Source organism: Blennius ocellaris (genome assembly GCF_963422515.1).
Source record: "Blennius ocellaris genome assembly, chromosome: 3".
Taxonomy (NCBI): Eukaryota; Metazoa; Chordata; class Actinopteri; order Blenniiformes; family Blenniidae; genus Blennius; species Blennius ocellaris.
The window spans coordinates 29457601-29484311 of NC_137652.1; the positions used below are offsets into that span (position 1 = coordinate 29457601).

The 26711-nt window shown below is 43.7% G+C and overlaps 2 protein-coding genes across 3 annotated transcripts in view; one reads left to right on the forward strand and one right to left on the reverse strand.

The window, feature by feature from the left end:
- Nucleotides 1–7291: 7291 nt before the first annotated feature.
- LOC308149449 (phospholipid phosphatase 3-like) lies at nt 7292–15644 on the forward strand. 2 transcript variants are annotated; one of them, XR_013937233.1, is made up of 7 exons: nt 7292–7560; nt 10938–11095; nt 11237–11523; nt 11630–11687; nt 14495–14671; nt 14773–14947; nt 15180–15644. XR_013937233.1 is itself a non-coding variant. In XM_080521183.1 (6 exons), exons 1-6 carry the CDS (start codon nt 7350–7352, stop codon nt 14869–14871), a joined length of 990 nt encoding a protein of 329 aa, XP_080377309.1. In that variant the 5' UTR covers nt 7292–7349; the 3' UTR covers nt 14872–15644. The 2 variants fall into 2 exon arrangements, 1 of the variants encoding a protein (XP_080377309.1); XM_080521183.1 differs by having other exon boundaries at nt 14773–15644.
- A 1347-nt stretch (nt 15645–16991) lies between these two features.
- LOC308128625 (adhesion G protein-coupled receptor L1-like) overlaps nt 16992–26711 on the reverse strand; it is a 31761-nt gene continuing 22041 nt past the window's right edge. Inside the window, exons 11-26 of the mRNA XM_080494256.1 lie at nt 26693–26711; nt 26547–26585; nt 26233–26413; nt 26016–26138; nt 25603–25820; nt 25298–25471; nt 24433–24645; nt 23875–24095; nt 23702–23768; nt 23495–23583; nt 21964–22132; nt 21726–21875; nt 21549–21645; nt 21337–21447; nt 20991–21014; nt 16992–19989 (exon numbers count right to left, since the gene is read on the reverse strand). The exon at nt 26693–26711 is cut by the window's right edge and continues 167 nt beyond it. Of these exons, the coding sequence (XP_080350382.1) occupies nt 18026–19989; nt 20991–21014; nt 21337–21447; nt 21549–21645; nt 21726–21875; nt 21964–22132; nt 23495–23583; nt 23702–23768; nt 23875–24095; nt 24433–24645; nt 25298–25471; nt 25603–25820; nt 26016–26138; nt 26233–26413; nt 26547–26585; nt 26693–26711 (3859 nt within the window). The 3' untranslated portion in view covers nt 16992–18025. The remainder of the gene's footprint in view (nt 19990–20990; nt 21015–21336; nt 21448–21548; nt 21646–21725; nt 21876–21963; nt 22133–23494; nt 23584–23701; nt 23769–23874; nt 24096–24432; nt 24646–25297; nt 25472–25602; nt 25821–26015; nt 26139–26232; nt 26414–26546; nt 26586–26692) is intronic.

Sequence of the window (26711 nt, forward strand, 5' to 3'; positions counted from 1 at the left end):
CAATCTGCAGGAGGCGGCTCGCGCTTCGGAGAGAAGATCCACGTTCCCGAGCGCGACGAATACAAGTCGCGCAAAGAACCGCAAACTTTAGAAGTGGTCCAGCTGCGCTTGTTTGGAGTCGGCGTTATGTCCGAGGTGCTCGGTCCTCTCGCTGTCACGACGTCCGGCGAGTCTCCGGGATGAATGCGGCGACCTGCGGCAACCATGACGCCTTTTGTAGCGCGAGCCGCGCTGACGCGAACCGTACCGAGGGAAAATACGGAAATCATGGGTTTCCACACACACACACACACACACACACACACACACACACACACACACACACACACACACACACACACACACACACACACACACACACACACACACACACACACACACACACACACACACACACACACACGAGAGAGAAACTGCCGTTGCGCAAGACGCAACTCAGCCAGCGCGGTGGAAAACGAAAGGAAGACAAGAGAAACTCTGGAGCCTTAGTTTATCTCGATAAAGCGAATCTCTCTCTCTCTCTCTCTCTCTCTCTCTCTCTCTCTCTCTCTCTCTCTCTTTAATTTATTATTTTCTTTCCTTTATATTAACACCAATCCCTGAGAAAGAAAAAAAAAGCTGCCATTGGTGATAGTCCTTATGTCTGGATTATTAACCAAGAAAAGCTATAATAGCTGAGTTCATCTCTTTATAGCTGCATCTTTCCTTTGTTGGCAGAAATTGTTCTTTCCCTTTGTTACAATTTTCCCTCGCTTACCTGTCCATCTCAGTTTGTTCCCTGCAATAAACTGTCAATTATCACTATCACCTTTTCTTTTTAGAATTTGAATTTGTTTTTATGTTTTTTTTTTTTCATGAACACCCCCAAAATGAATCAATGACAATTTCTGTCGAGGCCTGTTCAGTTGTTGCGTATGCAGGTTTTATATCTCCAGCACATTGAGGACAACCAGTAATCAGAAGACAGGGTGGAGTAGTGACCAGGTAATACTGAGAAATCAGCTTGAAATGCTTCATTTTAATGGTATGTTGGTAAAGCAGCCCCACTTTTAACCATCCTCGTTGTGCAGTTTGCTCTGCAGCCTGCCTTTCTTCAACCTCACTGTGATGGCTCCCATGTTTCCATTGTTTTATTATGATTTTCAATTTATTTCAAAGTGGTATTTATTATGAGGTTTGAAGGGCCGAATGTGTCAAGGAATTAGGATTTTTGTCATCTAAAGCATATGTTGATGCCTCTTAAGTCCACTGCCTTCCACCGCAGGCGATGAATGTTCATTTTCTAAGTACAATCAAAGACGAATCCAACAAGTGAAAATACTTCAACAAGTCAATCGGGACAGACTAGTTACTGTCGCCTCTCACAATCCCGGCATACCTCTGTTTTAAATGTGTCGAGACGAATTAACTAGATAGAATGTGATGTAGTAATGGCTGTGGAGCTAAACAGTTTCTCAATTGCTCATTATAATAAATACAACTTAAAGTACAGTGTGCTATTAAAAGCACAATTGAGCGTATGGGTTGTTTCATTGTCAATGCAAAAAAAGGTCTTGTGTGTCAGTATAACAATAACAGTTTGGTGGTGGTGAGGGGGGTTACAGCTTGTAAAAGGCTCGAGTTAAGCAATTTTGAGTGCCGCTGCATAAACGTGTGTGTGTGTTTTTTTTAGTTTTGGTAGGAGGCTTCTGAATTTCATCACCAGCTAAATTGATCATGTTGTGTCACGAGTTCATTTTTGTGCCAGATAGTATAAATGGCTCAGATTTCAGGAATTTCCCCTGTGTGTGTGTGTGTGTGTGTGTGTGTGTGTGTGTGTGTGGGTGGGCGGCGGTAAAAACAACAAATGTGCATCAACTTGCTCAAGGATCAGAAAAGTGATAAAACTTGTCTCTGCTCACTTTTTCTTGCATCCTGACAAAACAAGTCATGTTGCAGCAAACAAAGTTTCTGTGACGCAAGATGATGGAAATTCTCCATATGATTGGTTTTAGACACATGAGAAAGACAAAAAAAATGATGTTGCGCTGTTTGTGACAGCGGAGGGTTGGAGGGGAAGTGGTTTTTTTGAGCCGACACACAGGATCACCAGGTTCAAGCCCCAAAACCATGGTCTCCGATCAGGACGGCAGTTGCTGCAGACACAAACAAAAAATCTCCAGATTGAGTTTGAAGCAGCCATTACTAGAACATTTACCACAACAGAGAGGTCACACACACACCAACTACTGGACAATTAGCTGAAATGAGACGGCTGGTATTAAAACGCCTCCTCTCGCCCTGTCATCGTCATCGTCTTCCAGCAGCTTTGCTCTGAAGTCGAGAGCCTGCAGAAAGAAAAGGAGCCATGTTGCTCATGCTTCTGTCCACAAATTCACAACCAGTGGTGAACCAGTGGGGATCCTCGCAGACCAGAATGATCCCAATCTGGTGTCTTCTGATCACTTTGAATGAGTGGGTTCCCACTAAATTAGAATGACTGTGTGTTTTTTTCTCCAGCGTCCACAAAACCATCGCATGTTGCTGAAAATGTTTATGACGACATTTGTGACCCTGAAAGGTGCTTGCGTAATCACTTGATGTGTTTCATTGCAGTTGTTGTTAACTCTCCATGACACAATCAGATAAAACAAACAAAAAAAAAAAATCCAAATCACATCTAGAAAACACACATCAGTGGACAATAAAGAATAAATAAATAAAATAAACAATAAACAGTGAAACTACATGTTGAGTGCTTTCTGGCAGTTTGTCCATTTTTTTTTTCATGTAAACTCATTCCTTGACATCTGGCAGGAGCGTTATCTTCTCAGAATATTCAGATTGGGATTATTTGGCCTCACGATAGTTTCAGTCTCACTTGATGGTCTCATCGTGGCAGCGAGTCCGGCCTCGTCTGCAAGCAGCAGAAACGGAAGCGAATCGCCGGGAATGTTGCTGCGCAGAAGTGTATCAGGATCAGAAGTGTATGGCAGGAAGTGCTTGTCATTGGGAAGGGTTTGGTAAAAATGATTTGACCCCAACCCAAGGCCAGAAAACTGCGATGGATCAATATTGACACAGTTTAAATCAATGGTGAACAACACTGATATATTACTTTTTGATCACATTCAGACAGAAAAACGTCAAGCCAGCAGATTGTTAACAAGAATTAAAAGTCTAAACATTTTTGCAGCATTAATCCAGAAATGAACATGGATTCTTATTGCTTATTGGCTCGTTTCAATTCCGGCCTTTGTTTTTTTGTCCAGAGGCTCTTCAGTGACTTAAGGCACATCGAATCAGTAAACAACTAAAAACAGCAGATCAAGTAAATATTATATTTTATTTTGGCATATTTATGTGCGCTTGGAATTTCTCAAGCTTCTGGTTGAGTAAATATTGTATTATCCAAGCCTACAAAAAACAAGTGTTGAAGTAGGGGCCGTTGACTTTAAGAGTCCCAGCAGATGCTCTCCACTCATATTGGATGAAGGACACCATCAGACTTTAGCAGCACATGCACTTTTTTGTTTTTGCCTCGTGAAGGAATTCTTTGGTGACGCTCTTCCGTTGACACTTAAACTGACATAACAATCATTGACGCAACAATTTTGATTCACTGCATTAGACTTCATTTTTTGACCCCATGAGTTTGAAGGATTTCACAACAGATGTAATTTTTTGCCAATTCTGTTCAATGTGAAGTGTTTCTCTGACCTGAAAAGTCATCTGATCCGTTTTTTTATACTGGGACTATTTCTTTGAGTTGGTTTTTTATAGTTCAAGTCAGTTTGGCCTTTTAAGTAAAGTTGTGGTCTTTCCAATATGGTAGTAATATCACGTGGTGTGAAAACCAGGAAAGAGAAGCGTTTCACTGACTGAAACACCATAAGGAGTGAAACCACAGGAATGTAGTGGTGATGGGAAAAGAGTGGGGAGAGTTTCTGTGTGGGAGTGTAAAGACAAAGAAAGGGAAGTAACGCGGAACATCAAAATCATTACAGACATGATGTACGTCGAAAGTCATGAGGGAAACATTTTTTACATCTCCTGTTCCTGTGTGCCTGTGTGTGTGTGTGTGCGTGTGTGTGTGCGTGTGTGTGTGTTTGTGGCCAATATCTCAGCATTTGTTTTCTTGTTTTTCCATTTTTGTTGATACATCAACTGTAAAAAAAAAAAACTCCACATCATAGCTGTCAATTGTTATAATGAACACACACATTTTTTGATCTCAAAATATTGTATGTTTATTGGTGATGACATGTATGTTCCATGATGAAAAAAAGTTACATTGAAAAGCATAAGTATACCAGTTCAGTCCAGTGGTTCAACAACATCTTATAATGTGAAGCATTAAGAGATCAAGCTTATATTGAGGGTGATTCTCAGCCGGTGGGGTGTGAGGGCTTGCTGAGGGTGTGACAGTGTGTTTGCAGCGCTGTGAGATGGATTCATCCACTCACACTCTGCCTCAGATTCTATTTGTAATCACTGATAAAAATCCATCATTGTGTTTGTAGTCCGACCTACCAAATGCTGCTTTGCAGGTTCTTCAGGGTGGTGTGGCGCTGGTGTTCCAGGGCAAAGGTTACAGTCTGTCACGTAGTCGTCTGGGGGGTGATTATTAAGACGTGGATACGGCGAGAGTGCGTATCCACGTCTATTACGGGAACAGGAAACCTCCACAGCATAGTGTTGCACAAAGTCAGCGTCATGGTCGGTTGCCGATGTTTCCATCTGTTTTCCAGACTTTTCAGTTTGAAATTAGGCGTCTAATGCTGAGCAGGGGCCTGCACGTCATGTCATATTTCATGGCTTTCATTATTCAAAATTATAAAAATGCCAGACAGGAGGAAGTATGCCATATTTATTTATTGGCTTGCTTGAGGGTCGGTGCAGTAATCAGGGATAATGATGAGCTCAGCAACTCACGTCCGCCCACGGCTGGATTTTCTGCGGTGGGTTACGTGCCGGCGTTTCTGACAGGAGAAAAACACCACTGTGATGTGCTGGGCTTTTTTAATGTTTTATTTTTAGAGGGAAGTCCATGTCTCTGTTTTCACTTCACTTTTCAGAAGCTTTAAGTGCTCTCTCTCTCTCTCTCTCTCTCTCTCTCTCTCTCTCTCTCTCTCTCTCTCTCTCTCTCTCTCTCTCTCTCTCTCGCTCTCTCTCTCTCTCTCTCTCTCTCTCTCTCTCTCTCTCGCTCTCTCTCTCTCTTGCATGTACTCATGACGTTGATCTTTTTTCCTGTATACGCATAGAAACAGAAAAAGAAGTTGCTGACACTAAGCAGTGCTTTTGCTGCCCCCTACATTTGCCCTGTTTTATTTTTAACGAGTGACATCCTCCATCTCACACAAGTAAATAGTCATTATTAAAGGTTTTTTTGTTGCATTTAGACTTAATCTGTCATTTCAATTGTATTTATTTATGTATTAATTTATTTTACAGATTATTAGCTGAACTTTAAATCAGGAAAACTGTTGGGGGGGGAGGGCTGCAGAGTGGAGTAGTGATCTCCCTCACTGTGGGAAAATCCCCGGTTTGAGTCCACTTTGAGTTTTCCTCCAATACAAAAACAAGAGTTGCTGGCTATCAGCTGAGTGGACGAATAAAACCTCCTCAGCAGTGCTTCTGCTTTCACATACAGCAAATATACCTTTGGTCCAAAATGTCCTACTTGATTTTTACTCTAATCAGGCCAAAACACACTGACTTTCTTTTGAAATGCAAAACAATTTACTGCACTTAATTTTCACCTTTATGAAAATTGAATCACCTTTATTTAAATACCTTGTATTATGTTTAATATATTTGATTATATATTTTGTCTCACTCAGTATCTAAGAGAAACATTAAGCGTAAAACATACATTTTCTGCATGGATTTGAATTATTGATTGTTTGATATAATCATTCTAATTTAATTTGTTTTTGTATCTTTATCTTTTCTCATTTTTAGATACTCTTAAATACCCCAAATAATAAAAAGAAATTATGGAGGCGTGTAGGTGACATATCGGGGGACAAATGTAGAAGTGAGTGCACTGGGTATTATTATTATTATTATTATTATTATTCCCTCCTGATGCAAACAGTATTTTCTTGTAAATGGATCAGGCCAATAATCTTTGTGTTGCAAGGTTGTGAAATGAAATGATGCCGTGCGACAGAATGTGGTTTCGACTTCTTCTGCTATTCTGCATGAGGATTTCACGTCGCGTAATTGGATCTCTTTTCGTAGTCGGAAAAAACAATAAAAACAAAGTGTTTCAGTCCTTAAAATATCATGAGGACTGAAAAGTACAACGGCATGATGCGGAAATGTTGGGGGCAGTTTTTGTGTGGGTGTGTGATGAGGAAGTTACTGCAAGACAGAGAGAAGAAGACAGTTCAGCATTATGAGCAAAACCAACAGTTTGGCTTCGGTCACATGATTGTGTTGGATCAAATAATGTCTGGGTTCCTTTGGAAGCTTTAATTGTACTTAAGTGCTTTTGCTGCCACCTAGGGAAGGAAATGTAACTGTAATGACCTGCCACAATAAACAATCCTTCTCATTCACTTAACGTATGTCTCTGTGTTTGCAAATCAGAATTCTGACAAAAATAGCTGAATCAGCTGATATTGATTTGACAAAAAATAATAAGAAAAAAATTCGATTTAGAAAAAATTACTTAATACTAATTTTGAAATAAGTCCTTATTCTGAAAATAAAGTCCACAGTCCAAAACCAGAAATTTGACTGTAATATCAGAATTGTGACTTTTCAAGTTGGGCTACAGTATGAATTCTGAATTTTCTCTCAGAATTCTACGTTTTTGTCATTTTAAAGTCGGATTTCTAATATTCTATCCAACATCGAAAACTGTATTAATTCCAAGAAAGAAAAAATAAACGTTGGAATATGGATTTAAATCTCAGAATTCTCACTGAGATCACAGTTAATTTTAAGTCAGTATTAAAAAACAACAACATATGTCTGTACTTTTTTCAGCGAGATTGTTTTGCAGGAAGTGTGTGTGTGTGTGTGTGTGTGCGTGTGTGTGTGTGTGTGTGTGTGTGTGTGTGTGTGTGTGTGTGTGTGTGTGTGTGTGTGTGTGTGTGTGTGTGTGTGTTATGTCACTCAGATTCTCTTGATTTAAATGGATGAAACTGAATCTTGACTTTGCGCGGAAGGGTGGTGTGTGCGTGGGGTGGAGGGGTGTGGGTGCGCGCGCGGGGGGAGGGAGGGTGGGGGGGGGGGGGGGGGGGGTATATATTAAATACCCCTGCCAACTTGCGCCTTTATCTCCAGTCCGTCCGCAGCTCCATGACCAGTTGAAGGGGCTCCCAAGTTTCCCGGAGCCAGTTGAAGCAGTGGGCCGGATGTTGGAGCGCTTCGGGCCGCAGAGCGCCGCAGCGGTCGCCGCCGCCTCCAGCGCGGAGCTCCAGCTCAGACTGACCGAGCAGAAGAGCAGCCTGGCCGCGGCCGGGATGATGGAGACCGGCAGTGGGAAGCAGCTCCTTGAGATCAGTGGACCGGCTCTGTCCAAGAGGAAACTTTTGGTGGGATTAGATCTGCTCTGCCTCTTTCTTGGTAAGAACTTTTTGAGCATTTCTTTCTTTTTTGGGATAACAACAACAACAACAACAACAACAACACTTTTGTTTAATGGAATGAATGCACAGCCATACATTGCAACTTTATGAATAACTCGTTAAGATGTCTTGTTCAACTTTACAAGCTGTAGAATCTTGCTTTTACTTCATATAACCACAGGAATGTGAACTGGTGCGAACCATATTCTAGACATACTTAAATCGTGTTAGGGGACTGCTAATGTAAACATTCATTATTTGGTTTACAGTTAATTAGCCTTCCACTTGTTGCACATCCAATCACTTGAATCCCACGTGACATTTTTTCACATTTAAAACGTTTTAGATGTTTTTATGTTGTTTTTTTTTTATTGAAAGAATGCCCTCCTGAGATGCAGCAAACATCTCATTACAGATGGGACCTTCGACACAGCAGTCAAACTGCAAGTGGCATGACACATGCAGCAATAACTTCCCACAGCAAAGCCTCCAAATCCACATCAAGGTCCTCAGAACTGCCACATCAGTCAAACAGTATCAACACTTCAGTCACAGAGACGGTGTGTTTTTAGATGAAACGCTTAAAGGAGCCCAGAAACAGTAGGAATCGATCTCATGAGAGGGGAGAATATACAGTAGATAAAGGTTCTATGTCGTTTCTTTTAAAAGGCACATTTTAGATTATTAAGTGTCTATGAAGCTCAGGAAAGTGTAAATAATGAGCGTAGGTATGGATGAAAATAAATAGACTTGCAGATAAAATAACTGTTTCTTTTGAAATATGAATCTGAGCAATATAGATGTCCGTGTTGATTTCTTGTATAAAGGTTTTCATGCATTATCAAGTTCTAGGTTAATTTGCTGTGAACTTGGTGTGAACTTGTTGTTTCGAAACGTTAACTTGACCCATGCTAAATTCTGCCCCCCCCCCCCCCCCCCAACCTTCAGATAACGAGCAGCAAATCACCACCACACTTGTTACACAACAGAGAGAAACAATGAAAAAAAGAGGGGTAAAGGAAAAGTTGTCCATCTGCATGTATCTCCCTCTTTTCTTCCCAGCACATGCGCACTCTGGAGCTTGCGTGCCAGCTGGTTCATGCATTGCCCAGGGAATTGTACAGTTTCCATGACAACCCGCAGTTCTCAGGGTAGAGTTGGGCCGGGGGGAATTCAATTTGGTATAAATAAATAAATGCACAATCCATGAATATTACGCCACGCGACCATGTGAGTCCATCTGCCTTTGGTGGCAGACCCTCCCTCCTCCTCCTCCTCCTCCTCCTCCTCCTCCTCCTCCTCCTCCTCCTCCTCCTCCTCCTCCTCCCCCCTGGACCCTATATGTTGCAGGAGGATGGTTATGTAAGGACAGCCAATTGAAAGAAAAAAAATCTGGATGCAGAAAGTAGTGTGCATTGACAGCAGATTGGACATGTGCAGAATGGAGGGAGCTCCACGAGAGGTCTGTTTTTCTCTCTCTTTGTCTGTCTGACTCTCTCTTCTCCACCCCTCCTTCCCCTCTGTGTGTGCAGGCATGCAAGGCAGAGAGAGAGAGAGCGAGAGACAGAGAGAGAGAACATCCAGAGACAAACAGAGCCAGTGTGAGGCTGGTTCTGGCTCTGCTCTGCTGCAGCATTTACTCTTTTGTTTTGTTGGGTAGAGTTGAACTGGAGTCACAAACAACCCCCCCCCCTCTCTCTCCTCATCAACCTTAATGCACTCGCACGCATGCGCCGTTCAAACTGGGTCTTCGTGGAACCCGTCGTCGCTCACTCCCCCAGCCTGCGAGGACTCAGGCTGCATCCAGTCAGGTTCTGCTGGAGCTTCTCTTGTCCCGTTGTCATTCCCAGGAGTGTTTTGACCTCTCCATTCCACATAATGGTGGCTCTCTTGAGAAAAAGTCTGTGTTCCCACCCTTTTCTTTCTGTAAAACTCTTCCTTGTTTGACCTTTTCTTCTCCCTTCAATCCCCAGTGTCATATTCCCTGTTTTATTATAGCTGCACAGCTTTCTGTCCTGACCTTATTACGTACGGCTGCGTCAAAGAGACGGAAGAGTCAAAGTCAACATGCCTGCACGAGAAAATCAAACGCCCATACTTGTTTTTGTATCTTTAGTTTCTGACTGTCAAATACCAGCATTGAATTCATTTGATTTCTGATTTTGATGTGTACAGGCAGAAAACATCTAACCCAACAGTTGATTTGAGTTTAAAACAACAAACATGAGTTCCGTGTTTGTTCTACCATGACTTCATTGGGTCTCTTGGACGGTTTCCAAGGTATCATGATATCATAATCTGGAGCAAAGCTTGCAACCTTTTGCCAATGCGAGTGAATTCATCACTGAACTCATCTGAGGTACATTAGACGTGACACGCCTGAGCACTGCGGGAGGAAACTGTAGTGCCTGATAACACCCCTCAAGAGCATCGCAAATTCATGGAAACTCCACATAGAAAGACCCCCCCCCCCCCAGCTCAAAATCTAATTTTGAATCTTCTTTATGTGAGACAAGTGTCTGAACCAGTTAACCTATTTTAAAAGATAATTGCCGTCTTGTCATATCTTTTCCATGCGTGGTGAGCTGGACCTCTAGTGTCGGTGGTCTGGTGTAAAAACGTACTCTCTTATCAATGCACTCAAAATTACAAGCTCAAGCAACAGATTTCAGTTTGGATTAATTTGGTGATTGGGTGAATGACCTAGATTAACAGGAAGAGTGAAATCAGGTTCCAACGGGTTCAAGTTCTTTATGCCCTTAAAACCTGCTTACCGGAGAATGATTGACTCGAAAGGGAACAGAAACTGTTAGTTTGCTCGCGTTCACTGTGATCGGCTGGAGCGCTGAGCACCAAAATGTGGAGCTTCGCAAACATACAGGAGGGTTAAAGTAATTCGAGCTGCAAAAAAACACCAAAAATGTGCAATATAGAAAATGATCAGTCAAGACAACAAAATTTGATGTATAACAGAAAATATATGAAGTCAGCTAAGGGAACGCTTATCAGCAGCCCCAGTCAGTCTGCATCTCCCTTTTGAATGTGATAAAACAAATAATAATCTTTAAGAATATTAAAAATGAAAGCATTTTCAAGGGTAGTAAATCACACTTGCATTGATTCTACGTGAATCAATTACTAGGATGTGGAAAACAAAGCAAATATTCTCTATTCATGGAGGCGAACTCAAGTTCCTCAGTGTCTCCTGATCAGCTTCCACATCCGTGTGTGTGTGTGTGTGTGTGTGCGTGCGTGCGTGCGTGCGTGCGTGCGTGCGTGCGCGTGTGTGTGTGTGTGAGATGTTTTCTCATCCAGACCTGCTCTCATTCATCGGTGTAACTGAATCCCTTTTCTTGTCGTTCCTCCTCTCTGCAGCTTCAATCCCTTTCTTTGCGTGCGAGCTGAAGACAGTGAGTCCGTACAGGAGAGGCTTCATGTGTGGAGATCCCAGCATCACGTACCCATACCTGCACAGAGAAGCCATTCCAGATGAGCTTCTCATTGCGGGCGGCATCATCATCACGGGCCTGACGGTACGTACTCGCCATGTGCACGGTGACTATGATTGAATTCATCCCATTCCTATCTGGTGACAGCATGAGTCAACGCGTGAGGAGGATGAGGAGGATGTAACACTCTGCTGTGCGACTGTGTGACTGCGTGTGCGACTGCAGATCGCCCTCGGGGAGTGCTACCGGGTGCGTTTTCGACATGTGAGCTCCAAGGCCTTCGTCAGGAACCTGTACGTGTCCCGTCTGTACAAGGAGCTGGGCTGCTTCTTGTTCGGCTGCTGCGTCGGCCAGTCGCTGACCAACATGGCCAAGCTCAGTGTGGGACGGCTGCGGCCGCACTTCCTGTCCGTGTGCGGCGTCACCTACGAGTCGCTCAACTGCACGCCGGGAACTTACGTAGCAGCGGTGGTGTGTCGTCAGCCTGACCACCGCTTAGAGGAGGAGGCCAGGTCCGTGTGCACGTGACTGTGCTTGTGAACCCGAGTTATGTAGTGTAACTTTTTATGTCATCGTAAATACTTAAATTATAAATACTCTCATTTCTTTTTTTTTTAGGAAGTCCTTCTTCTCCGGCCACGCTTCATTTGCAATGTACACAATGCTCTATTTAGCGGTAAGTGTCTATCTACTGTTTTCTCCATCACTTGCACGCACACGCGCGCGCGCACACACACACACACACACACACACACACACACACACACACACACACACACACACACACACACACACACACACACACACACACACACACACACACACACACACACACACACACACACACACACACACACACACACACACACACACACACACACCCTGGCCTGGCAAGCAAAATTGACCGTCTTTCCAATTTCCAATTACCATCACTTTATAATACTGAGAGAGAGAATGAATGACACAGGGTCTCATCGCCGGTCCCGTTGGCTTCAGGAAGCGAGGGACTGAAAGAGGAGAGGAGCTGGAGGGAGACAGGAGGCAAACAGAGACGGCTTTGTTTTGCGGTGGGAGGAGTGTGACCTCGCATCACCGTCTCACTGCTCCGCTCCATTGTGTGACAGTGTGTGCAGATCTGCATTTCTGTGAGTGTAAGCCGCTTTTATGAATGTGAACCAAGGCCTGCGCACCTCACTGTGTATGTGCGGTTCAGCGTGGCACAGACAGTAAGTTCTACCGTTTTACAGCTGAAAAGTGCAACATAGGAAGATATTTGCTCACTTTTATATCATGTTCTACAGTGGGCTACAGTATTTCTTCATCTTTTTAATCATGATGAATGTATTTTTCAGAGTTTATTCTCACGAGGAGCGGGAAATCTGTGCTTTTATAGAAAGACTGTATAATCTATACTGTATCAGTAAAACAGTCGCTGAACAACTTCCTGAGAGGACAAACAAATATTTCTTCTTCTTCTTTTTTTGTTTTATGGCAGTTTGCTACCATTTCCAAGGAGCATTACCGCCACCTACTGGGCTGGAGTTGGAACGAGATCAGACAGTTACAGTCTAGTGTTTATCCAAATTTTTCCCTATTAATTTTGTTCTTTGCAAAAACCTAAAAAGATTCATCACTGTCACTTATCTTCTGCTCTAAGTATATTTGTTCAATTAAATACACCTATTGTTTTCTCAACTGCTTCCTTTAATCTTCTTCTCTCTTCCTCATATTTATTACATTCCATCATGACTCAAACATCCCACATCTCACATGTTCACATTTCCAATCTTTATGTTTTCCAATCTTATTAATTGTCCCATTTAATCCAGTATGCCCAATCCCCTAATTGTGTCATAATTGTCTCTTCCTTCTGGTTTCTTCCTGTCCTTCTACCCTCCCCAACAACACAAATGATTTATTGTCGTAGTCAAGTCAAGTCAAGTCACTTTTATTTGTATGGCACTTTAAAGCAGCTGTGGCCGAAGCCACTTTAAAAACAAAATAAAAACAGCAATAAAAAAAGCAGCGAAAACAAACTATAAGATTGGCAACAATTAAACCAGGGACAGAGTCTCAAACATGGTTAAAAGCCAAGGAATAAAAATGGGTCTTAAGATTAGTTTCAATAGTGGGCAATGAGGGGGATTCTGTGACGGGCAGTGGAGCTCAATCCACAACAGAGTGGCTGCAACAGAAAAGGCCATATCCCGTCTCAGCTTACGTTTGGACCTTGTTACCTCCAGAAGCAGCTGATCGTAGCTGTTTTATCACTGAAACTCTTAAACAGTTTGTGAAATACTTTGTGTCTCACAACACCGTGCATTCAATGTTGCTAATAAAGTCATTCTAACAGCAAGAGTTTACAGTTCACAGGTCATTAATCTCTTCGTATGAATGTGTCGCATTGTGAATTTGCTGAGTATAAAAGAAGACTCAAACCTAAATGTACAGGCTTTCTTTGTTAACTATTTATTGACATTTCTACAAAAAGACACATTAATAAGTGACAGAATACTTGAGTAAATGTAAATAGGAACTGTCTGTATTGGATTCTGGTTCTGGTTCTTAATGTTTAAGAAAATCTTGCAAAGCTTTGCCCCTGATGAGGAACACGACCATATATGGCCACATCCAGCTCTTTTATCTTTCTTTAAAACAGATTGTTGGAAGTTGAATCAATCACAGAACACATCACTATTGGAATATTAATAATCTTTCTTGCATTATTTTAGAATAGTACATAGGTACTATGTGAAGATTTAGGTGAGACAACAGGATAGTGATTGCTATCCTTTTTTTAAAGTTATTCGGTGAGATTTTATCCTATTTTCAGATTGTTTTAACTACAAATTGTTGAAGTTATTATAAATTGTTGAAAAATAAATTGTAAATTGTAACATTGTTATTTTGGTCAAATTCACACTTTCTGTGAAGGCGTCTTTTACACATATAACATTTAATTGTGTTTAATGAGACTGACATTAGAAAGTCACACTTTTTAAATATTGTTCAGCAACATCTCATTGTTGAAATTCTCAATTCCTAAAAATATCAATGTGCAGTGTTCAAATACCCTTTGAAGAGATAAAAAATAACAACAAAACAATAAACTATAGAACAATACAGAACATCTAGACGCCCCATTTGTATGAAGGCTTTGTAGTAAATATATGTATAGTATAGCATTGCCACATTGGAAAAGGAAAAAAGATTATTACAGAAAAATCAATTATTGGTTAAACCTGTGTTGAACTTTATTCAGTTTGACAGTTTCCTGCAGATTTTATTTTTTTTACTTTTACCAAAAATATCACCCATGAAAGTCTTGAGATATTCTTCAATGGCATCAATTAGCACCATTTTTAGCATCAAAGACATTACAAGTGCATCCAAAATCCTGTTTGTGACTCCAAACACCTGAGTGCCTCAATCATCTTGTGGCCTGTGAAGTAAATCAAGTCTGCATTGGTTTCTGTCGTGCAGTTTTATCTGCAGGCTCGCTTCACATGGCGAGGAGCTCGGCTGCTCCGGCCGGCGCTGCAGTTTTTCCTGGTTCTGCTGGCGGTCTACACAGGTCTGACCCGCATCTCCGACTACAGGCACCACCCTTCCGACGTGCTAACAGGCTACATACAGGGAGCGCTCACAGCCTACTGGGTGGTCAGTATTCCTCGCCTGCTTGTTTTTGTGCACCGGCGTGCATCCACAGTCTGGTTTAGCCTCAAGCTGGGCGTGTGTGTGTGCGTGTGTGTGTTTTCCAGGCTTTCCACATTTCGTCTATGTTCAAAAGCTCCAGTTCAGGTTTCTCTCCGACCAAGACACCAGACAGCCCCCTGTCGCCCCACCATACTGTCTGCTAAAACACCCACTGACCCCTTCATGTACCACTGTCCACCTGCTGCCTGAAGTCTGCTTTGGATTGGCGAGAGATATAATGTGAGACCATTTCCTGTGAAATCAAACCACGTACCTCAGTATTGGAACAGAATGTTAGAGAGAAAAGAAGAGCTGACCTTGTGAAATACTGTCTGTGGCTCAATGGAGAAAAAGAAACCCATACTGTATGTCTGAAGAGAAGGTGCAGAAAGCGTACCAATCCACAGCTGGCGTTATGTGCTCGGCAAGCAGCCTGCACACTCATCCTTTTGTCCTTGTGACTGATCTTCAGATGTGACACTACCTGTGAGATGAACACAGCAACAACCACGAGCAGCCTGCAGTACGTCACCTGTAAATACTGAAGGATCTTCTTTTGTACGGCTGGAATGGACTTGTCAAAGCACTTTTTGTTGTCCTAATATTAATGACCACTCTAAAGATTTTATAGGATGGAGTGTATTTTATACAAACAGTGTATGCTGTGTAGAGATTTTGTACAGAAAGAAATGCTAATGAAGGAAAAAGCACAAATAGCAATGAAGTAGCTGAGATTCTGTTGGTTTGGTCTCAGTGGATGTGACAGGGTGTCTCTGTCCGTCTGAGCACAAATTGTCATGTTTTCAGAAAATAACTTCAAAAGTACTCAAAGAAAACATGTAGTACGTCATTAATAGAAGTCTGTGGATGCTACTACTAGTTTTCTGATTTTGAAAAAAAAATGACTGTATGCTTGTCGGTTTGTCAAAGAGCACAAAGGCCTTTAAAAAAATAAATGTTGATGAAAACGACTTGCTGTGTCGTTAACACACACTGACACGCACTCGACAAAAAAAGAAGCCCTGTTTTTAAAAGATCCTTACATATTTTTTACTACTTGGGGAATGTAGGAATCCTTCAAGACACCATTTTGACAAGCCGTCTGATACGACGCCGTGAAAATGGTGTTGGGACTTGATGAATCTAAACTCTCCTCTCTCTCCTCTCTCAGTTTGGTGATTCTTTTATGAAGCTGCTCACCAGCACGTCTTTAATTCAGTCCACACTGTGGTTTTGTCTCAGAACAGCTACTTGACACATACACAAACGCTGAAGGCTTAAAATGTCTCCCTGCTACAACAGTCAAATGCCATTTTCATCTTCAGTCTGTTGCAGCATTCAATTCTCCGCATGGCTGTTTGTAACGCTGGTGTATTCACACAGGTTTGATTTGATTAAAACAAACTGGCACAAGTCCTCTGTTAGTGTGGCTCCCCCTGTGGGAGTGTGAATGCTCCCTGTTAAACCACGAGAAGGCAAACCAAAACTTGTGGAACAGCAGGTTCCCATCCAGCCCTCGTCTCCATACATGGTTATGCAGCCAAGTGAATCTTTCACTGTGGCGATCAGCCTGAAATACAAAAGCTGCATTTCCATGTCCACTGTTCTGTCAGTCTGTTTCAATTGAGAGTGAAGATCGTCCCGTTTTACATGAGGCTTTTCAAACTTGTTAGATTTCTATTTGTCCTTGTTCAGTCTGATCAGGAAGAGATGAGATGTTCAGAGCGGCATTGTTGAATACGTATGCTTTGCCACGGCTATTTTTCTCAAAACGCATTGTGTCGTGTGTGGACAAGAAGCTCTGACAGCGGGAGGCAGTCAGATGTGCCGCTGACATGGATTCTGATTGGAGCATAAACAGAACTAAACCAAACTCCTCTGATGGGATTGTAATTCCAACTGGACAGCAGATAGAAGAGTTTATGACACGACTTTGATCAGATCTGTGGATATGATCCTCAGGTCGTATTGGAGTCACTTCCAGGTGGCCTGCTGGAAAACGCAGTGCTACGATTTTCTGGATCCGTTTCAAATCAAAAGGTCCAGTTTTAAAGAAAATGTCCTCAATATTTCAACTGTACATCAGATTTGTCCCAATCGTGTTTCTCATCCTGACTTCTGTTTCTTTCAGTTCTCATGATATCGCCAGTGTCTCCCCATCTCATTTTCTACTGTCGATTTTTCTTCCTGTAAACAGACGCAAACTCACAGACACATTTATTTCACATGTTTACTTGAACTTCAATAGCAATACAAGACAATCAGAACACTTGAGGTTGGTATGTACAAGGATCTCAGGGGTTGCAGAAAAGTTCTGAGGTTTTATATGATCGCTGGCTCTGCAGTCAACAGTTTGCTTGCTATGACAAAGTCCGTGTCAACAAGTTCCATCGCCAGAGGCGGGTCGCGGGGCAAAAGGTTTTGGTCTTGATGTGAAATAGGATTGGTCAAGAGTTCAAAATCAGTTGGAGGGGATGTGTGTAAGAGGCCCTCCAGTCTGTATCCATCAAATGCTTTGCTGTGATACATTAATTATACAAGAATGAAGTATATATATATACACACACACACGCAGAAACCCTGACTCTCTCTCACAAGTACACACTCTTTCACTCACACATGCTCATTAGGCTGCGCCCACGCACGCACGCACGCACGCACACACACACACACACACACACGCGCACTCACGTACAGTCATATAAACTTTAGCACTTCCTCCTACAGTATGTAGCCTTAAGCCACTATAAAGTCATGCACAAGTTCTTTGAAAGGATTTTTTGGCAACACACAAGTGCTTCTTTGACACACTGTTTGCTTTCTACAGGGAGGGGCAACACCCAGCTGATGAAGCAATAGAAACTTAGACGACGGGCCAATAAGAATAAGCACCAATAGGATGGAAAGACACAGCAGGGCTTCAGGGAAGAGGGGACTGGGAAGAGGAAGTGAGGGAGGAGGAAGAGTCCGACATGAATCACAGTCATACAAAAGTAACAAAACATGAAAAGGGGGAAGTCTCGTGGTGATCAGGAGATAGAAGCAGGGAGGAACCGTTTGCAATCATTGTAATCTTTATTACCTTAATCTTCTCTTGTCATTAACTTGTTACTATAATCATCATCATCATGATCATCATCATCATCATCACCATCGTCATCATCATCATCACCATCGTCATCATCATCATCATCATCATCATCATCATCATCATCACTTTTTTCAGCTTGATTGGTATAATGTGTTGTTGCTGTTGTTGTTGTTTTTGCATTTTCCTTGTCCTCCCTGGTTTCTATGTCCCAATCACCACCGCCCTAGTCACAGACTCGTCACCCGCTGCATCTGTCCATCGTCTCCTTCCGAGGTCGGCTCTGCTGTGTACCCTGCCTCTCCATTTGATGCCAGCGGCGGCGGCTGATAGAAGGTCTGCAGATGATTGGGCCGGGGGCCAAGCGGGGGTCGCCCCAGGCTGTAGGGCAGCTCCAGGGCGGGTCGCTGGGGCGGGCCAGTGGGGCTCACTTCCTCCGGGCCGTCGGGGCTGCTGTCGGGGTAGGACAGCGTTGGCGGGGAGGTGCGGGTATAGAAGCGAGGGGGAGAGCTGCTGCGACTGTACACCTGCGGGGAGTGGCGGGAGTAGAGGTTGTTGGGAGGAGAATTAGCCTCTCGCGGAGCGAAGATGTTCGTCGGGGGAGAGCTCCGGGGGAAGATGCTGATAGGCGGCGAGCGCCGGTCTCCGGGATAAAGCGGGGATGGGTTTGAATCTCGAGCGTAGATCGGTGAAGTGTCAGGGTCGAGATCAAGGTCAGGGGTCAAAGGCAGAGTGAAGCTGTCAGAGTCTTCTCGTTCGCCGTGGTATCGAAGAGACCCTCTTTCCTTCCCTCTTTTCCTCCCATCCAGACCTCCGTCTTTGCTCTCAAACAGGAAGGACTCCTCCCGATCGATGTCCATCCCCCCTCGCCACACATCTAGTGCTCGATCTTTCTGCTTCTCGTTCTCCCGTTCGATCCCCGCTCTCCAGCCATCTCTGTCCTTTAAAAACAAAGACTTATCTTTCTCTCTCTCCAACCCACCCCTCCATCCATCAAGCCCAAAATCTTTCTTCTGAGTTATAAATGTCTCTTCCTGCTCTGTCTCTCCTCCTCGCCACACCTCCATCCTTCCATCCCTCTTTTCCAGCATATGAGACTCCTCCCTCCCTCGGTCAATTCCACCCCTCCATTCATCCATCTCACTATCTCTCTTCTGAGAGGTAAACGCTTCATCTCTACCCCTCTCAGCTCCTCCTCTCCAGTCATCCATTATCCCGTCTCTCTTTAGTAGAAATGTCTCATCTTTCTCTCTGTCTTGGCCGCCTCTCCACGCTTCTACACTCGCCTCCCTCTGTTTCATCAGCAACGGCTCCTCAAGAGCCTTGTACAGTGGCTCGGACTCCTGTGGTGGAGGAGGAGGTGGAGGGGGGAGGGGCCTGTCCCGATAACGTTCCCTGTCTCTCTCTTTGTCTCCGACCGTCCCCCCACTGGACTCCGCTGTGCTGCGGTGGCGGGATAGAGTACCCGGGGTGCGGCTCAGGGTGGCGTAGGGTCGTGCCTGAACGTCAGGCGCTGGTGGACGTGCTTGCTGCCTGTCCTGGAGTCCGCGGCGACCCAGAGTACCTTGCAACTGCAACCGCTCTCCGTCTTTAAGCAGCTCGCGGGACTCCGAATCTCCGGGAACACGTGCGTGTGACCAGCCATCTTGTAAGCGTTGTGTTGTGGAATGTGTCTCAGTGTCTTGTGTGAGCTGCCTTGTGTGTGCCCAGCCATCTTGTGCATTGTGGCGGGTGTTTGGCTGCATGGTGGCAGCCCAGCCCTCTTGAGGTGGCTGTGCGTGTCGAGTTAAAGTGGCAGTGTGAGTTAGCGCCGCCCTGTCATGGTGGTGCGGCCTCGCCAGGCTTCCGTAGCGCTCAGGAGGAACGGGCATGGGAACTGAGGGCCTCAGGTTGCTCTGCACCAGCTCAGAGATGATCATCTTCTCCAGTGCAGCAGCGTCTGACAGATTGCAACGTATCCCGGCTCCGCTGCTCAGATCTGAGGCTCCGTGTGGCGTCAGGAGCGCTGGGGAGATGTCGTCCCCTCCTATTCCGACGCCTCCTTCCCTCAGAAGATCAGTGCTGCCCACCACTCCAGCTCGGGACCCGGGTGTTGTCCCCAGGCCATGCAAGGTGAAAGTGTTGGGGGTGTAGCCTCCATTGAGGCACACACTGTCTAGCCCACAAGACTCCTGGCTCTGCGACACGCCGCCCTCTGTAAGGAGAGATCATGAAATACCAATTACAAATGATAGAGAACCAAAGGAAAAATATATTAAAAGTTATAAATTAGGGCTGAGCAAGTTAATGTGTTGTGATCACATTAGTGCATTAGTTGATTATAGCCACCAATTACTTCGTCACATGTTGTAGAATGGCTTTGAATGGACCTATAGACACAAACTGTGGGACACAACAAGGATGTGGAGCCGTATTGGTTTGACATTGACTTTATGTCATGTCTCAACCAACAAGAGCATTTGGGGCAAATTATTCTCAAACTTGCAGTTAAATACTACCACTACTACTATTACTACTGATACTACGACGACTACCAATAATAATAATCTGAATAAAAATGATAATCATGTTGAATCAGAAATGCACTTTTACAGACCTATATTCAGACCCGTCTTTAACGTGATCATAAAAGATAATTATGGTCGTGGTTTTTGACTCTGAGTTGACTTGTTTTTGAGACACATACAAATGAACGCCCTGGCACTGAATAATAGTTAGATTTATAGGTTTGTGAAAACTATTTTAAGTGCAACTGTGTAAAGGAGTCACGACTGTTGCGAAGCATTTTATTGTTTGTTACTGCAGTATTTTTCCAATAAAAATGCACAATAAAATACTTTTGAATGTATTCTTGGATACAAACAAGTAATTACAATCAATCACAGATCATGAAAATGTTCAATTGAATCGTTGCCCAACACTAATACAAATGAATGAACAGATGAATGAATGAGCAGAGTTTGGCCATGTGTCTGCTCATGATGTAGCTTAACCAAGGAGGTTTGGGTATTAACAATAATCTTTGATGAAATGTTTGATTATGTTTCCAAATGGAGAGGTGTGACTTATGCTTTCATGGTTTGTGCATAGCCACTGCGTGCAAATACTGCACAGAAAGTCTATGGATCGAACCACGGTGCCCAGGGGAGAGGCGCTCAATGATTAAAATGAGCACAAAGAGGGAAGGGCTCGTACTCTGCTTGTTTCTGAAGGTTCCTACTGGTCCACGTAAAGACAGAAAGACAGAGAAGGGAAAGTGTCAAAAGACATGTAAAAGACAAATAATTATTTAAATTAAAAAAACAGGAATAAAACAAACTCACAGTACGAAAAGAAGAAAGATAAACTGTGCAATACAAAAGTCTTTTGGGTGAAAGCAAAGCTCCAATATCTTAATAATAAGAAATAATTTGTGTCTTCATTAGTGGAAGATACTCAGCATTAAGACTTTTGCAAAGTTTTGTATGCACAGATGAAAAGAAATACATTTAAAGATACAACATGTAGAAAATACTAATCACAGGTACAAACTGTGACGTACCTGTGGAAGTGAAAGGCTGGTTATATCCCTGGGCCAGCATGGTGTCATAAGGAGAAGCTCCAGCGTGAGTCTGCAGCACCTGGTTGGTCAGGAAATGGTTCCCCAAAGCAGCTACCGATGAAGACAGGAGAAAATGAATATTGCATTCAAATTCAACCTCAGAGAAGGTCAGACCTCAAATAAAAAGTGACCGTCACAACAGTAAACCTCACCTCGGTTCAGAGTGGGAGTGTTGTTCACATCTGCGGCAATGAAAGACGACTCGGTCTGCCTGCGGACGGTGTCGTTCCACATCCGTCTGATGCGACTCTGCAATAGAAAGATGCTGCAAGTTACAGAAGGACAGAACTTGCAGAGCAAACCGAGGGGCGAGGTATTCTGGAGCATACTTGTCTGTTTGCGGTGGCTCGGCGACTCTGGCTGCTGGTGTAGCGGCTGTTGGAACGGAGGGCGGCGCCCTTCACCGAGTCTGGAGAGCTGGATGTGGACGTGGCGCAGCACTGCGAGAGGCGCAGACACCGGCCATAATCCTTCTGACCCTAATCATGCAGAGGAGGGGGTTATGCTCATGGCATCACATTACAGACACGAAGTGTTCGTTTGGGACCAATAATCACTGAGATGGACCTTTCTGGCGAGGGTGCAGTGCAGGATGGTGATCAGGAGGCCCTGGGCCGTGTTGAGAGAGGAGAACAGGTAAGCGAGGAGCAGAGATGGAGAAGTCAGGAACATCAGGCCTGAAGACCAGGTGACGCTCTGCAGGAACAGCAGCGTCAGGGAGCCCACCGCCCATGCCCTGAAAACACATAATTATTAAACAAAATAAAAAAAAGATTAAGTTCTTGGCCCACATGGAGCCTGATCAATGAAGAATTTGCACAAATGATGATTAGGTGCCAATATAATAACTGGATGAACTGAGGGAGACTGCCAAAATAACTGTTGATTCCTTGAGCATGGAATATTAAGCAGAAGTTCCACATCTTTCAAAATACTGAGTACCATTTGCAAATAGATTATTGTACATGCAATTTGATGTTGAACTATCTGAAAATGTTCGGATTGTTTACGGTTGTGTATATTTTATGGCAGAAAAGGTCCGCCTGAAAAAAAAGAAGCCGAATCTGACTTTTTTTTTTTCCAAGAGTTGCCACGTTAAGTGCTCTTCTTGAGTCCATAAAAAATGCTGACACTTTTTTCTAATTGCATTTAAAAAAAGGATGTAAAGGACCTCAGCCTTGAGCAGAGATGCTGCTGCTCTTGTGGCTCCTCAGGGTGTATATTTGTGAGCTTTAATATATGATATTTTCCATCATTTTTCTACCAGCTTTGACTTTGTGATACGTCATCTCCTGCCTTGTCTTTTCAACATGGAAATGATATATTTTCAGCAGATGGTTTTCATGTAAACTGGGCTTAATGCAAACAAATCCTGCATTTCAATACTCTTCTCAATAGTCAACAGGATTTATGTAAAAGCTAAACAAAGAACGATTTGAGGTGTGCGTCAAGGTTTGCTTGCTCACGTCTGCCTGAAAGACCCACGAACAGAAGCTGTCAAGTGTTAAAAACACAGATTGAAAAAGTGGAATTAAAGTGTGCTGTGGTTTAGGGCAGGTGGACAAATTTAAACTGGTTGGACATTAATAACACAGACTCTGGGTGACTTTTTGTTCTTTGTTGGGTACAAGCCTGTTTCACTCACATTTTCATTTATACTGCAATGCTAAGCCTTGACCTTTAGTTACTCAAACAGATGCAAAAACCACATAAGTCACGCTGCTGTCAAGAGTGCTGCAGTGCCTTTTATTCTGGTAAAGAAAGAAAGCTATGATAGCTCGGCTTGACAGCGTTCCTCAATGCTGCTGTATAAACCGCCAAACAGATAAGATTCTTCAGACTTCAGCAAAATGCATTCATCCTCAAATACATTTTTTGGGTGCCTTTCCCTTTCTACTTCTGGTTTAATTAGATTTTTGCTCTGACGTACAGTTCTAAAGAAGAATATGACAAATGCTGAGGCATGTAAAAGGTTTTTTCTGCATGAGATCATTATGTCTTTAATCAATATGGATATCTTTTTATCCTCGAGTGCATTTTTTTTGCACACTGTCAGATAATTGCCTGTGAGCCAACAGCATGAGACACAATTACTCACCTTAGGTTGTCATGGCGACTGGAGTCTGGTTTCAGAGCAGCCGTGCTGTGCATCTTATGTAAGGTCATCACCAGAACAACCAGGTTCAACTGTGGCAAAAGGAAGTAAACACAGTCAATTGCACTCTCATTACCACCGACTGAACAACGTGATGAAACAGGAGATAAGCTCAGAGGGTGTAATATACACAGGATGACGAGGTCTCACCGTAATGATGACAGCTACAGGTCCAAGAAAACTCCAGATGAAGTAATTGTCTGTACGAAGCCAACATCTACACAAGGAAATAGGAGCCACTAAATAGACTTCTGGCAGCTGACATGAGAAAATAAATGCATAAGAGCAACAGCCCCCATGTAAGAGATTACACTTCAACTCACGATGTCTTTGACCCGTAGCCTCTGAAGTCAATGGCTGCAGACACAGCCACCACCAGCCCAGGAAGAGAGTAGCCACATAGGTAGAAATACTTCCTCCTGGAGTTACGTCCTTCAAACACCTCTCGCTGCAGCAGGTACAGCTCCACGGCCTCCAGACACAACCAGCAAAACACAGACAGCAGCGAAAAGTGCAGGTGACCAGCAGTGATGCGGCACAGGACCTGCAAATATGAAGTCAACGGAAAAAAAAGAAAAACGTGAAGGCGTGGATTTGCACAAATCATTTCGATGTAGGAGACATTAGAGAATATCATCTGAGCAAAACATCTGCATGTTTTAAATTTCTCCCTGCTCAAACACACCTGATGTAAATACCAGGACTATCATCACAGTGCTAAAGCTCCTGGCTGATTAAGTTAAATGAAGTGTGATGAAGCACAGAGACATTTAAACCTGGCAGATAACACACCATAAAATACTTTATAATTCAAAAGTTAGAATAGATTATTAAGTGTTTTTAATTACTTTATTATCTACGTCCAGTGTTAAAATACTAACAGTGTACTCAGTCTTGTTGGCGCCGATGAGAAAGAGAAGTTCAGTGATGAGCAAATTGGCCCACAAGTTGCAGTGAATGGTGCTGTGGTCAGTGTGCCAGGGCGCCCCCTGGCAGCACAGGGTGGTAAGGCACGCAGCCAAACAAACCAGAGCCACAGAGATGCCCACCCAGGAAACCACATGGACCAGCAGCTCTTCCACGCCGACCCCAAACTGCCAGAGGAACACAGACAGGAAACCGAGCGTCAGCTTTGTGTCGGTGTGATCACGAAGAGCACGTGTGGATGCAGGGGGCATGTGGTAGTGCAGTTCTCTGGCCATGTGTGGATGAATTGTGTGAAAGCACCGTGTATGTCCCTGCATGTTACATAACATCTATCTACAAGAACTAAATGTCACCCAACAAACACGGCATCTTACAGAGAACATTTAATTTAATTTCACGGCTGGACAGAATACCCTGCCACATTCATCACACTCTCGTATAGCGACGGCCCACAATTATCACCCATTCTGTGCTTGATGAAACAACATTTGGGAGATGACGGCAGGGGTGAGGTCGAACTGTGCCGCAGCCAAAAAGCACCTGAGGGTGAGGTCAGAACGGTGAATGGGATGGAATTGGAACGGCGGCTCTAACATTTGACCCTGTAAACCTGGAGGAAATGATGCTCATGATGTCAAATGAGGCTGAAATCTACAAGAGAAACATCAGCATGGCTGCTTTCAGTGCCACGTCAATAATGGCTCGGAGAAGTGTTGGTCAACTTACACATGCTGAAAACTCAGAGTTACATCCAGTGACTGACGATGAATCAAATGCACCCATTTGTGTACTGATACAGTTTGTGGTTTGTTTACTTACAGCAGGTTGCTGGTAAGTCATGAGGACCGCGTAGCTTGACAGATGGTTGCAGGCGCAAGTGGTGTGCGTGTTGTTTGTGTGCAACAAGCGGCAACCCTGCGTGGACCACCTGCCACTCCCAGAAACCCCAGATGCGTTCCAGAAAGAGCAATTGGGACCAAAATGGTTCTCCAGCTGTGAAGTAAAATCAAAACCCACCAAAACGCACACGAGTGTCATTAAAGTATGCTTCAAACCAGAAATGTGCTCAATGTCGGGGATGCTCTCGTTCCAAATATCAATGTGCCAGATGAAAAAAAGCCGACCTGCAGATGTCTGAGAGTGAAGATGACTGGCTCGGTGAGGTACACCCTGTTGGATCCCCTGTGCACAGAGGCAGAGATAACGTGGGAGTTGACCACCAGGCTCCTGAGTCGGAGCTCGGAGCCCTGGCCGAGGCCGAGCCCCAGTCGCAGGGTGGAGTTCTGCGTGGTCAGGAAGGATCCCAGGTTCTTATAGAGAGAGAGCACAAGCTTCACCTGGCCTGCAGCAAGAAAACACAAAAAAGCATATTGAAGTAGATTCATTCATGCATTTGTAGAGGTTTATATCACGCTGTATATTTATTTACAGTGAATTTTGATATGTAAAGAAATACTATCCTATCCAAGGTTTACAGGCAATATATTATGCAGGGATTTATTCATACAAAAAGCTGTTCTTATCGTGCACCGCATACCATTGTTGCTGTACTGCTGCAGAGCCAGCGCTGAGATCTGCAGGATGCTGTCACTGTCGTACGAATGGGGGAACGTCAAGTCCTGTATGTCTGCTTCTGTGTTTAGCACATACACCTCCAGATCTGCATTTCAACACCATCAGAGGTACAGTTACACGTCTGGCTGAGTCCAGAACACGCGAGGCCAAAATGTGAGAAATAGAAGGCGCCCATGTACCGATGTTTGGTGACCTGTCGCTGAAACGTCCCTCGTAGAGATTGTTGGCCAATAAAAATGCTCCTTTCTCCACGGCGTCTAAAAGTAGTGACGCAGAGCGCGACTGATCTACGCTGCTCATGTCAGCCCAGGAAACCAGAGCTTCAGGACCCAGCAGGTTATCAACCGTCTGAACCACCGCCTGGAAAACACAGTGGAGGTTTGATTCCTCGGCCCATCCATCCAATATCTATCTATCTATCTATCCATCTATCTATCTATCTATCTATCTATCTATCTATCTATCTATCTATCTATCTATCTATCTATCTTACCTGGACGTAAGCTTTGCATGTGCGTTCCCTCTTCTGCAGCTGAAAAGCAAACAGGCACAGTTAAATTCATCATCGCTGACATTTCCGATTTTATTTCCAGGAAAGGTCAAGTAGTCACATCCACCTTGACAACAAGAACAATTTACCTTGTTGTAATTGCGAGAG

Bases quoted from the DNA above. Each gene is read 5' to 3' on its own strand.
- LOC308149449 (XM_080521183.1), top strand. From the start codon at position 7,350: ATGTTGGAGCGCTTCGGGCCGCAGAGCGCCGCAGCGGTCGCCGCCGCC. The intron at 11,096-11,236 runs GTACGTACTCGC...GTGCGACTGCAG, and splicing joins TCATCATCACGGGCCTGACG to ATCGCCCTCGGGGAGTGCTA. The intron at 11,524-11,629 runs GTCCGTGTGCAC...TTTTTTTTTTAG, and splicing joins CGCTTAGAGGAGGAGGCCAG to GAAGTCCTTCTTCTCCGGCC.